Raw genomic sequence first — 12,855 nt, forward strand, 5'->3', positions numbered from 1 at the left:
GGCTGGGAATGATATCTCACTGTGTGAGGCGCAAGTGTTGCTTCATATTCCTTCCAGCTTCTCCCTTTCAGAATTATGTGTTTTGTTTTTGAATTCTGAGGTGCCAGTGCATAAACAGCAGAGGTGGAAGTTGGTGTTATTTGGTGCTGCTGTTGATCAGCATTGATGAAAGGATAGGAACAGTGTCTGATGGGTTATGGGACGCTGGTGACAGTAGTAAACTGCCAGTTAAGTGCTTATCCTTGAGGAGGAAGCTTTTCAGAGTTGTGCCTGCAAATAGGAAACTCAAAAGTGTGCTTTAAATCAAAGATTTGCTGATCACCTGGGTGTTCAACTCCACCATGTGGTGACTGAAAGGACTGCTTTGTTTAGAAAATTGTATGCTTTTTTCAGCAGCTGATAGCAATGGAGTACTAAGACTGGAGAAGTTGGCAGGTGGGGGACTCTTGTCATGTCCATGTTGTGATGTCCGTGCATGGGCAAGAGATTGGGGAGTGCTTTCTAGGATCCAGTCTCGGGGAGGGGGGATGCCTGTAAACTTTATTGGGCATTATTGTTGTCCTGCAAAGTTGCCCTGAAACATACCCAGCATCCCTTGGAGCTTCATGTTAACAGGGGAAGACCAGGAACAGTGGTTGTCTGATAACTTGTCTGTGACTATCAGCCTTCTTGTGGCAGAGCTCTGATGTGCCTTGGTGGAATCCCAGTTTGAAAAACTAGGAGACAATATAAAATCTGGCTCACTGTCTTCTGAGTGAATCAATCTCTCGTCTGGTAGTGAGATTCTTACTAATGGGAAGCCAAGGTATGTTTGCATTGTGCTTGGTGTGTGTCAGTCCTAAATGGTGCCACCACATTGGCGTTTCAACATTTTATCCATTCATTCTGGGCAAGGTACCCATTTTTGTTCCCTTTAAAGCCTTATCGCTCAAGTGTGTGTGTGTGTGTGTGTGTGTGTGTTAAAAGAACCCACCTTTTTAAACAACAGGTTTAGCCAAACCCTTGAAACGTCACCCAATTTCAATCGTTTAAAAATATTCTTAATAACAATATGAAATTCCATCTCCTTACATTAAGGGGTAATGACAAGGGGGTGGATTTGGGGTTTTGCTTTCATCATAATGTTGCACTGTTGCTGAAAAGGGAAATCATGAGATTATGATGATTTTTATATGTTCTGTGGGAGAGAGGTGAATACTGGAAACTGTCCTCCCCACTGCCCAGTGTTGGTCTCCAGCTTCCCTAATCTCTGACCATTGGCCATATTGTCTGCAGCCGACAAAATCCAGAGGGGCACAGACAATGCACGGGGCATTGTGTGTGTCCCCCCCCTCATTTCACTTAAAAGTCTCTTGGTTTTCATTTGTGTGCTCCAACCTGTGCCCTCAGATGGCGTGAGCTCTCCTATTCTTGCTTCAGTACACCAAGGGCACGATTGTCTTTTCCCTATGAACCCAGCACTGCACACTGGGATTGGCTGATGGAAGTAGATGACTTTAATCATAACAGGGCTTAATCTTTGTGGGAGTCCAGATTTCCTCACGCTAATCCCAGCCCTGGAAAGGGCTAATCTGTGTCAGCTGGTTGCACCTGAAAAACAGGATAGGCAATTCTGCCTTTTGCAATGACCCCCCCCCCCCAAGTCTTACCTGCAAACTCTTGCTTCCACACAGCCCTCCTCACATCCACTGCTGTCAGATGAAGTCCTCCTGGGCGGGGTGGGGGTGGGGGTGGGGGTGGGGGGTGCGGCTCCTGCTCAGCTGTTGTTGCAAGAACTTCTGCTTACCTTGTGCCCAAGGTTCTGGGTGCTGACTGCCGGCAGTGCTGGATTACCTAGCAGTCAGACTTGAGCATTTGCTTAGGGCACCAGCAAAGCAGGGGCACCCCCAAAAAATGTGATCTTTTTTTTTAAAAAAGAAGAACTTAACATTTGATATTTAAGAAAAAGTGTTGAAGTCATCATTATCATGGGAAAAATGAGAACTTTGTAAAGCTTCCTTACACTGCATTGCACGCTCTTTCCCCCTTTTCACGTTCTCTTTTTATTACTCATCTGCACCTACATGAACCAGGGTTGTGTCTTACTAATGTAGATTGAAATAATAAGAGGAAATCAGATCATCTCATGTGTTTATTTTATGGTTTAGTATTGCTTTTATTTTGAGTTACATATTTGGGGGCAGAATCTTTCCAGTGCTTAGGGCCTCTCAAGGTCTTCATCTGGCCCTGGCTGCTCTTGCAGTCCTGCGTAAGTCTACTCAGAAGTAAGCCCCATTGAGTAGGGCAAGGCTCCCAGGGTTAAGCAGGCTGCAGTCTGTGACTCAAAGAAGTGTGGGCAGCAGCATCTTGACCTCTCTTTCGCCTCTTCCTCTTCTCATACACCTGAGATCTTGAGAGGTGGCAAAGCTGTTCTCCTTATCGCAGCCTTTGCTTAGGAAGCTGCATGCAGAGGAACACAGAGCAGCTGATGAATAATTTGTAGGGTTTACTGCTGGTTTTTAGTTTGCAAGTGCTGCTGGTCATCAGAGGAGCGCAGGACTATTCCATGCTCTAGAATAGTTTTATCCCCTTCTTTAATTTGAAAAGTGTTTTTATGCTAAGCCTGTTCCTCTCCCCCACCCCCTTTTGTGGTTTGCAGCTCAGGGGAAATGAGGTCAGTCAGCCACAAAGCAAGGGCTGCTCCTTTTGCCATATACTGCAGCCTGTATCCGCTCAACAGGTCTTTTTCAGAAAAAGAATTTTGGTCAGAAGTATAATTGGAAATTGAAATTGCAGCTGCACTCTTGCTGGTGATCTACTAGCACTTGTTGGTTAATGTAAATAGGCTTGGAAGTGGCTTTAGCACCAGCACCCCCACCTGTTAAAGGGACAGACGGTGCACAGATCCTTTCCTCCTATTGAGCAGCTCTCTGAATTATTCATGGTGCCTTTAATTGGGCTGATATGCTTATGACTTTCTACTAAAGAGCAAAACAAACGGAGGTGGGGGAGCACGCTTTCTTTCCATCTTCTGGTGAGAATGGAGTATTATTACTGCCCAAACTTGCTGAAGTCCTTACGGTCTCTGTGGGTGAGTAGAACATCTGCCTCTTGCTCATATTCTCAGTATTGGGGTGCACTTTCTTTCCCGTTAAGTATATCTGTCCATGGCTTTGAGACCTGTCTGTCAGGAGGGAGGGAGGGCAATTGGTGTCTCTTGGTTAGGAGCCAGGAGGGGAAGGTCATTTGAAAAGAGACACCTGAACTGTAAAATTAATGAATGTTAAAATGATGTTGGATTGAAAATAAGTGGCATTAGCAACAAAGTTAATAAGAATATGCAAAAATGAATTGATAATGGATGAAAATATAGAGTTATAATATGTTAAGATATAGAGTTAAGATAAACGAAAGAGGGTAAGGATTTGCTGATTTGATTATTTAAATGGGAATACAAAAAGGGGAGGTGTGAGGAGGCCAAGGAAACAAGCTAATGAGTTTAAAGTTACAAAAAACGGATTTGTTTTTAATTCTTTTTTATCTATTTGTTTTTTGTATTTTGTATTTTTATTCTTTTTTCTTTTTTATGTATTTTTGTATGTTCTCTTTTTTATCTTTCTATATGACTTTTTTCTATTTGGTAAACTTATGTTTTTGTAAAATCTCAATAAATATCTTATAAAAAAAAAGAAAGAAAGACAAAAAAAAAATTGAAAAGAGACACCTGAAAATAATTTAATCATGGTAGGATAATAAAAGATGACAGCATAGATCTGTGGTTTGTATATGGGACTGGGATCCTAACTCCTTTTGGTGAGACAAGCACCAAACAAAGCAGCCATGCTGACTGGGGCTGATGGCAGCTGTCAAAAACATTGGGAGGGTAGCAGTTTGGCCACCATAGTCCATGCATTAATTACATCAAGAATGGATCACTGCAATGGGCTCTGTGTGGGGCTTCCCTTGTGCTTGATTGGGAAGCTGCCATTAGTGCAGCACAATTGCTGGCAGCCGTGAAACCTTGTCCGCATATCACACCTGTGCTCAGAGATCGGCAGTGGCTGCCAAGTTCAAGGTGTTACTATTAGCATAGAAAGGCCTTAATGACTTGGGGACACATTACCCCAAAGATGGCCCCTCGTTCGCTTCCATCTGCGGAACGGGCGCTGTTACAGGTACATCATACATGTCCCACATTTGCAAGAAATTGATATTTTAGTCTGGGAGTGCCCACACTTTGGAACTCCCTGCCAGGGGCCTTCGCTGTCCTCTTTCACCAAACCTGTCCTGATATGTGATTTAATCTGGTTTTAACTTATCACTGATTTTAATTATTTACCTAGCTGTTTTTACTGATAATCTTATTGTTTTATTCTTTTTGTAAAGTGCTTTGAGGGTTTTTTTTAACAATCAAGTGGCATATAAATTTTATGAAATAAATAAAAATAAACAGTAGGTTGAGGAAGGCAAATCTAGTTCTATTCTTAGTGGCCTTCAAAGGGTAGAAAAATATTTATTCCCCCGTTGCTTCTTCCCAGCCCCCTCCCCTTACACAGAGATGTCAGAGTCTGCTACAATTAGAAATGTAATCTGGAGTGGGGTATTCAGTCTTTGGGCCTAGTAAAACTCCTTGAGAAATTTGCTCTGTAAGCGCTGCCGGTGGCCTCCCAGAACCATTGTCAAAGGTTGGCATGGGCGGGCATCTGCTGAGGACCCTCACCCCAGCAAGAGGCACCTGCTCTTCTTCACCCTCTTCACCAGCTTGCTTGCCCACCCATCTCTCCCTGACAACGGTGGGGGTGGTGCTCCTCCTGATGGGGCAAGGAGGGTCCAGAGATGCTCCTGCCTGCTTGCTCTGTGGCTCTGTCTGCCTGGCAAGGAAGCGGGTGGTTGCAATGAAGAGGAAGAAGGGCAGGAGCAGGAGCAGCTGGTGATCATGGGGCTAAGGCCGTAGACTCATTGTGGGAGGGGATCCCATGGAAGGGGGTGTGACTTAGGCAAGGGCCCTTGCTGGCTCAGAGTTCCTGAATGTCAGCCAACCATCTTCCTAACACCATATTTTCCTGTTAGGGATACATGTTACCTTTACACACCTTGCATTGAACACTGGTGCTAGTGTTTGTATGAAAGGGTGTACATTTGTTGATTTGTACATCTCAACTGTCGTGCACACAGGAACACAGGTGAAACACCCACTGAGTGCATTGTTAGTAGTTTGATTTCTGTTTCCCATTATCTGGGAAACCATGTGTCTCTTTGCCTGCTTCTAGCGATTGGGTGACTGGAGGTAGTAAGTTGCACCCAGGTTACAAATTAAAGGGAGAAAACTATTCCTTTAGCATTGTCTGAAGGGTATCTTGTGTGCTGAAAAATAGGAAGGAAACCAAACCAGAGACAGTGGTCAAATGACCTGGATGAATTTTCTAATCGTTATGTCGAACTTGCCTCCTCAGCCCCTTCAGGCCTTGGCCTTCCTGCTTTTCATTGTGCACAGTGGTTCCCATTTGGAGGGGGCACTGCCCCCTCAGTTCCACAAACTCATCCCCAGTGCCCCCTGCCCTACCCTATAAAAATAGAGCAGTAGAGCTTAAAATACAAAGTGAGGAAGGCATTTTGCTGGGCTGTAGGTTGGTCAGTTGTAAATAAGTGGTTGATGTGCTTGTTGGGGGGCCCCTGCCACATAGCGCCCTCTAGGTGATTCCCCAGGGGCTGTACTGCTCCCTTTCAGAAGCCCTGCACTAGCACATACTTTGTTCTGGAAGCCTGCATGGCTCATGAAGTTTGGAAGCTCACCTAGGATCTCTTTGGTTCCCAGCGCCTTGTGTGTTTTAGTCATCATGCAGGCTTGCTAGTGTGGGGGCTTGTTGCTCACCACTTCTTCAGTTCTGTTGCCACCCCAAACTGAACTAAAAGGAGATCCTTGCAGCAGGCTGAGGCCAGTGAGTAGTGTCTCTTCTTTACTACAGCGATCACAGTGTTGTTTTGGATTGTGCTGTTCCTGCTCCTGCTCCTTGTCAGCTGACTTTCACCAGGGATGGTGTACGATGTTGGCAGGATTCAGGATTAAAATTAACATAAACTGTGCCAGTAACAGGATGTTAGCACTTCAGTCATGGCCTTTATGTTAACCCACATTCTTTGGCTTCTGGTACTATATGTGCATTGCTGAATTCAGGTGGACTCGAAACCTGTGGACATGCCCAGATAGAAGGGCTGGAGCCTGTTGGTAATGAGAAGGCTGGCACCTTTAAATCCCAGACTTGCCAGCCACTGAAACCTCATCCTGTCTGCGCTCGGATTCAGTCAACAAAATACCCAGTCCCCATCTCCCAGCCGAACCAAATGAACCTGGGTCACAGTACTGCTTTCTGTGTCAGAAGTGGCCTAGAGGGCCTTTTTCCACCCTGGGGAGGGCTTGCACCTGGGACCGATGCAGGTGGGCACTTTGAGTGCTCTGCTAGGTGGGGAGGCTTGCAAAGACAAGCTCTGGTTACGCTCGTTTCTAACTGTATTGTTTATTCATTCATTCATTTTTTAAAGCTCTCTAGAGCTCATGAATAGCTCTGTTACAACATTTAAGACAGTTGCCTTTGAATGTTTGAGAGGGTAATTGGCATTTGTGTCAGAAACTGGTAGAAGTCCTTTCATCTCTCTTTTCTGTCTAGGAGTGGGGGGAAACACATTTGTGGGGCTACTTTTGAAAGCATGTAACATTTTCAAATGCAGTGGTGGAGGATCATGTGTCCTGTGAGTAATTATACTGCAATAGGCCTAATTCAGACATCAGAACCAAGCTGTGGTTTGTAACTGGTAAGCCAGAAAAGGAAACATCCGTTTTGAAGTTGGTTTGGAAACTGTGGCTTGTGCTAACTACAACTTGGGGTGAAATGACAGGCAGCATTTGCGACCAAGCCTCTTTTTCCAGAGACCACTAAAGAACCCAGAGTAGGCAGGTAGCAGCAGCAGCAGCAAAGGAGAGACTTGAAGCCTCAATTTGCTTGATGGTCTGCATCCCACACTCTATTGCGCTTAGTTCAAGTGAAGGCTTGGCAATGAGTTTAGGCCTTGAAGCTCCTTGGGTGACTTTGAGCCTAACCTCAGCCTAACCTACCTTACTGGGTTGTTGTGAGGATAAAGTGGAGAGGAGAAGAACTATGTATGCCAACTTTGAGCTTCTTGGAGAAAAGATGGGATATAAATGAAATGAATGAATGATAATGCCTCAGCCATCCTGAATTTCCCCCCAATGTGCATTTCTGAGAAGAGGTCATCAAGAGGTGGCTCGTTTCCTTTCAAAGATAACTAGAAGTTTTTGTTTTTGCTGATTTTCTTTTTCAAGACAGGGCTGCTTACAAAATGCTACAACATTGCAAACATCAACTAATACAGCAAATGAAACCACAGCATAATTGCTAATGGCAATATTTTTATTTACTGTAGTTATTGAATTTATGTTCCTCCTTTCCTTCCTAAGGAGCCCAGGGCAGCAAACAAAGCAGAGCAGAAAATAAAATAAAATCTGAAACAGATGAAAACAATTCAAAAAACAATTACGATTAAAAACATCAGTTATAGTTAAAAACATTCAAAAGCAGTTGGAGTGGAAAAGATTGAAAGCATTCTTCCATCCAATGATCTTAAGGTTACCTGGAACAGTATTCTTCAGCCACAAAGGATGTCTTGGGGAGAAGAAAAGGCTAAGGAGTTAAACCCTACACAAATCCAGAGTGGAATCCCTAAGACAGTTGGGTGGTGCCTTGTACACCTCCTTCAGACAACTCCTGCAGCCCAGCTGGTGCTAAACACCTGTCTCTGGTTTCCTTTAGACCACACCAGCAAGGCCGAGAGGGGGGTTTTGTTGTCTGGTCAACCCAGGACCTCCATCCACACTGCTGAGGTTGATGCCCCAGGGAGGTCACTTTAGTGCTGCTAATGCAGCAGTTTGACTTCACCCCGAGAAGCACACTCCATTGTCTTTTGAGACAGACAGATGCCAACAGCAATTGCCTCAGCAAATGGGAATGTTTTCAAATTCCTCCTGGAAGTTAATCGTGATAGAGCCAGGCATACGTCATAAGAAAGCAAATCGTTCCCGTATATGTTTTTTGAAATGAGCACACAAAAATTCTTGTAACCCTTTGTAAAGACTGGGTAAGCTAAGCAGGAGCAGACGCTGCTGGAGAGCTCAGTGTCCCAAGAGGACATTCTCCTGAGTGTGTGGTCTTGGTTTGGGGCTGAATATTGACTTAGGAGTTTGTGTGCGTGAAGAGAGAATTTTATGAACTGGAGCTTTCTGTTGCACAACTCTGCGCAAAATGTCGGCACCTTCTCTCTAGAGCACTAGGCAAAAGAATGTTTCGGTAAGTGTATGTATCTTTTTTGCTCTTATTTTAAAAGAAATGTGGTTGCAGTGGGTGGACAGGCCTGAACAATATTCTAATAAAATAACTTTTGATAGGAAGTAGACTTTTTCACCAAATCACTGTAGTCTTTTTGCAAAGTGTCCTCATGATTTAACCACAGGAGGGCGCTATTACACTGTAGTCACCTTGACCCAGAATTTGCAAGAATTTGCCAATTCTTTAGTTTTGTAGTGGTACACACTTGGGTTGATGGAAACCTCTGGATTTCACTAGCTCTGCCTGCCAACCTTAAAACTTTCTCCTTGGTCTTGCTAGTTTGAACCACCCCAATTTAGAAAATGGAACATGTCTGATTTGGCCATTGACACATGCTTTTTTAATATCCTGTTTGGATTACTGTAACACACTTTACTCGGGGCTGCCCTTGAAAAATGTAAGCAGCCCCACATACCTGGCTGCCGCCAGATTGTTGATTAGGGCTGGTTATAGGGAGCAGGTGACTCCCTTGCTAGAACAGCTCCACAGGCCGCCAGTCTGTTTCCTGGCACATGTCAAACTGTGCTGGCTATCACCTACAGGGCTTAGGTCCAAGCTATCTGAATGGCAGTATGAACCTGCCTGGGCTCTGAGATCTTTGTGAGGGGCCCTTCTCTTGGTCCCGCCCCCCTCACAGGCACGCTTTGTGGGGACGCGGGAGAGGGCCTTCTCGGTGGTGGCTGCTTCCAGACAGTTTTGGAACTCCCTCCCTGGAGATGCTAGACAGGCTTCCTCCCTTCTGTCATTCCACCAGCAGATGAAGACTTTCTTGTTCCAACAAGACTGGCTGCTTTTAATGAAAGGGTTGGTGCCATGCTGGTTTTATTGTAATTATTGGTATGTTTTAAACAGATTTTTTATATGTATATAGTTTTAATTCTACCAGTGTTTAATTGTATTTTAATGATCGATTTTTTTCTTTGTTTGTAGTGGTTCTTATTTTTATCTGTAAGCCATCTTGAGTCCTGTCAGAGGAAAAGGTGGGATGTAATAATAATAATAATAATAATAATAATAATAATATACCAAAATAAACTGGCATATTTTATAACTTGTGCCACCCCAACTTGTGTTCCCCAGCAACCTGCTCTTCTGATCTGAGGTCCTCACTATTCCTTCACCAATTCCCATGCCACCTCCCTGTTCATAGAAGGCCACTGTCTTCCCATTCCCCATTCTGCTGTGTATAATCCCACTGGGCTTGTGAGGACTGCAGAGCTACAAATAAAAGAGCTGTGCTGGATCAGACTAAATGCCCAGCTAGTTCAGTCTTCCCCAACCTTGTGCTTGTGCCCTCCAGATGTTTTGGACCTCAATCTCCATCAGCCACAGCTCTCCATGGCCATTGATGAAGGCTGCTCTATAACAGGAAAAGGTAAAGGGACCATTAGGTCCAGTCATGGCCGACGCTGGGTTGCGGCACTCATCTTGCTTTATTGGCCGAGGGAGCCGGCATACAGCTTCCGTTTCATGTGGCCAGCATGACTAAGCCACTTCTGGCGAACCAGAGCAGCGCACGGAAACGCCATTTACCTTCCCGCCGGAGCAGTACCTATTTATCTACTTGCACACAGTACCTATTTATCTACTTGACCACAGCGCCACCCGCGTCCCTGTTATAAAATCCCCTCAAAATCCTTTTCATCAAATTCATCTTTTTGTCCATCCTTGTATAATGCCTACAAAGTGCTTTGAACAGTCAGAATACTATCTATATAAAGGCTATTGTAAGGGACCCTGCTCTTAGCTAAAATGGTAGCCGTTTAACCATCCTTGATGGCAAAGTGTTACTGCACAGTAGCTGGGAGAAAGCATGAAATGCTGCCTGCTGGGTGCGGTTGTCTCCACAGACGTCCTTGACTTCAGCCAGGTGGTGGCCTCATATGCCAGCAGTTAGGAAGATTGATACTGTTGCATTAAAATGATAGACAATTCTCATCCTATTAAAATGGGGCAGAGGGCAGGATGATTGTTGCAGGATGGTCCATGTCAGGCAGAGGCAAACTCGGCCCTCCAGATGTTTTGGGACTACAGTTCCCATCATCCCTAACCACTGGTCCTGTTAGCTAGGGGTGATGAGAGTTGTAGTCCTAAAACATCTGGAGGGCCGAGTTTGCCTATGCCTGGTCCATGTGTTGATTTTGAAGGGAATCGGGAGCTTGTCTAGGAACGGAGAAGGATTTGGTTTTACTTTATGCAAGGGGTGTGTTTCTGTTCTGCCTCGTCCCCACTAACTTCCCTTTTTTGTGCCTACATTCTACCCCAGACTCTGTATGGTCCCAGGATTCAGTAGCTGATTATGTAAATTGTTGATTCCCACACTGTTCTCTCTCTCTCTCTCTCTCTCTCTCTTTTTTTAAAGTCATTTTTACCTTTAACAATTATCATCACAAATCAATCATTATCTTGTACACATAGGATTCTCTGAATCTCTGGACTTCCCTTCGCCCCTCCTTGGTTTCCATACTGTATCATATAATGTTCTCCATATTTTCTTAACACTCAATTCTTACCATAGTTCTCACTACATTGCAAGTGTTTTTTTAGAATCCAGCCAATGTTTTAATTGTTTACAGTGTTCTTTTAAGTAACTTAAATTTCCCCCCCATTCTTTATTAAATTTGTTATCTTCAGGTCATTTTGCCCTCCAGGTCATTTTTGCCATTTCAACATAGTCCATTATCTTTGTTAGCCATTCTTCTCTTGTCTTCCTTCCATCTTTGGGCAAAGAACATCCACACAGCTGTCATAGCGTACATAAACAGTCTTTTCTGCTCCTTTGGTATTTCTGGACCTAAAATTCCTAATAAAAAGGCTTCTGGTTTTTTCACAAAAGTAATTTTAAACATTTTTTTCAACTCATTATAAATCATTTCCCAATATGATTTTGTCATCTTGCACATCCACATGTGCTTTCTTTCTCTTTACGCTTCCAACATGTGTTTGTTGGTTTGGTTCTATATATTTTTGCTAATTTAGTAGGAGTTAGGTACCAACAATACATAATTTTCATATAATTTTCCTTCAGCGTACAGCATGCTGTAAATTTTAATTCTTCCCTCCATAACTTTTCCCATGATGCAAGTTGTATATTATGTCCAATATCCCTTGTTCATTGCATCATTACTAATTTAACTTCTTCATCTTTAGTATACCATTCTAACAACAGTTAAAACATTTTTGAAAGTAATTTCACATTATTCTCTAATAAATCTTTTTCAAACCTCAAAATTTCTTTACTAAAAACCATTTTTTAATCCTTTATAAAGACATCATTTAATTGGTGATATTGCAACCAATCAGTTACTAAATGTCATATATCCTCAATTTTTCCCACTTTCAATTGGTCTTCTACTTCTGATAACAGCTCTTTATAAGTTGCCCACTCACCTTTTGCATTAAATTTTCAAAGATATTGCTTCCAAGATGTTTTCTGTTCCAATAAATTTTTATATTTCTCCCACACAGAATAAATTTTCTCACAAAGTGGTTTAGGCAACCTTTATGCACTTTTGTCTTTTCATACCATAGATATGCATGCTAACCAAATCTATTATCAAGACCTTCCAAGTCTAAAATATCCACATTCTTTAGAACAATCCACTCCCAAAGCCAGCAAAGACAGGACACCTCATAGTATAATCTCAAGTCTGGCATGGGAAAGCCACCTTTTTCCTTAGTATCCGTTAGCAATTTATAATTTATCATTGGTTTCTTCTTCTGCCCGATAAATTTGGACATAGCTTTCTGCCATTGTTTAAATTATCCTACTCCACTGATTACTGGAATTGTCTGGAATAGAAATAACATTCTTAGCAATACATTGATTTTTATTACTGATATCCTTCCCCACAAACTTCATCCTCCCCCATACCTCCAAATTTCTCTTTATTTCTTTCCAAGTGGTTCTATAGTTGTCTTTAAAAATGTTTATATTCCTTGCTTTTTTCTATTAAAACAGTTCTGTTTTTTGTTGTAGGTCCTTTTTGTGTTGTTCTGTCATATTTTTAACCAACATTTTTGCTTCCTTTTTATTTAACGTAAAACCTGCTACTTGGCCAAACTCCAGAATTCTGTCCAAGACCCTTAGTATACTTACCATCAGGTCTTCTACTGTTATCACAATGTCATCTGCGAATGCTTTCAGTTTATATGCTTTGCACCCAACTGTAATACCTTTTATTCCATCATCTGATCTTTTTTTTTTAAATGATATTTATTCAAAATTTTCATCAATAAACAAAGACAGAAGAAACAAAAAGAAAAATACAGCAAAAAATGAAAACAAAAAGAAAAACCCAAAATAGAAAAAAGAAAAATACAGAACTCAAATTACAACTTTTCATTTGCTTATTTCTTGGACTTCCTCCCACCTCCCTTTTTGTATTCTAGTTTAAATCATTATTCCAGCAAATTCTTCCCCTGTTTCTCAATTTTAATTTGAATAATTAGTCTTCACAATCTATCTTATTTATTA

The 12,855-nt window shown here is 42.5% G+C and overlaps 1 protein-coding gene and 1 long non-coding RNA gene across 10 annotated transcripts in view; one reads left to right on the top strand and one right to left on the bottom strand.

Moving 5' to 3' along the window:
* KIAA1671 overlaps positions 1 to 12,855 on the top strand; it is a 121,548-nt gene that overhangs the window by 41,795 nt on the left and 66,898 nt on the right. The window contains exon 1 of one of the 9 annotated variants that reach the window (XM_083583770.1): positions 3,005 to 3,070. The exons of the other annotated variants lie outside the window; for them this stretch is intronic. Coding sequence (XP_083439896.1) covers positions 3,020 to 3,070 — 51 coding nt within the window. The 5' untranslated portion in view covers positions 3,005 to 3,019. Of the gene's footprint in view, positions 1 to 3,004; positions 3,071 to 12,855 lie in introns of those variants that run through there. 9 annotated transcript variants of the gene reach the window in all.
* Positions 965 to 9,753, bottom strand: LOC310748320. The gene is made up of 3 exons (XR_014541290.1): positions 4,772 to 9,753; positions 3,704 to 4,457; positions 965 to 3,239 (listed from the first exon to the last, which is right to left on the bottom strand). It is a non-coding gene; the product is annotated as an uncharacterized lncRNA (long non-coding RNA).

The sequence above is a fragment of the Podarcis filfolensis genome, assembly GCF_964270895.1.
Source record: "Podarcis filfolensis genome assembly, chromosome: 13".
In the NCBI taxonomy this organism is placed as follows: domain Eukaryota; kingdom Metazoa; phylum Chordata; class Lepidosauria; order Squamata; family Lacertidae; genus Podarcis; species Podarcis filfolensis.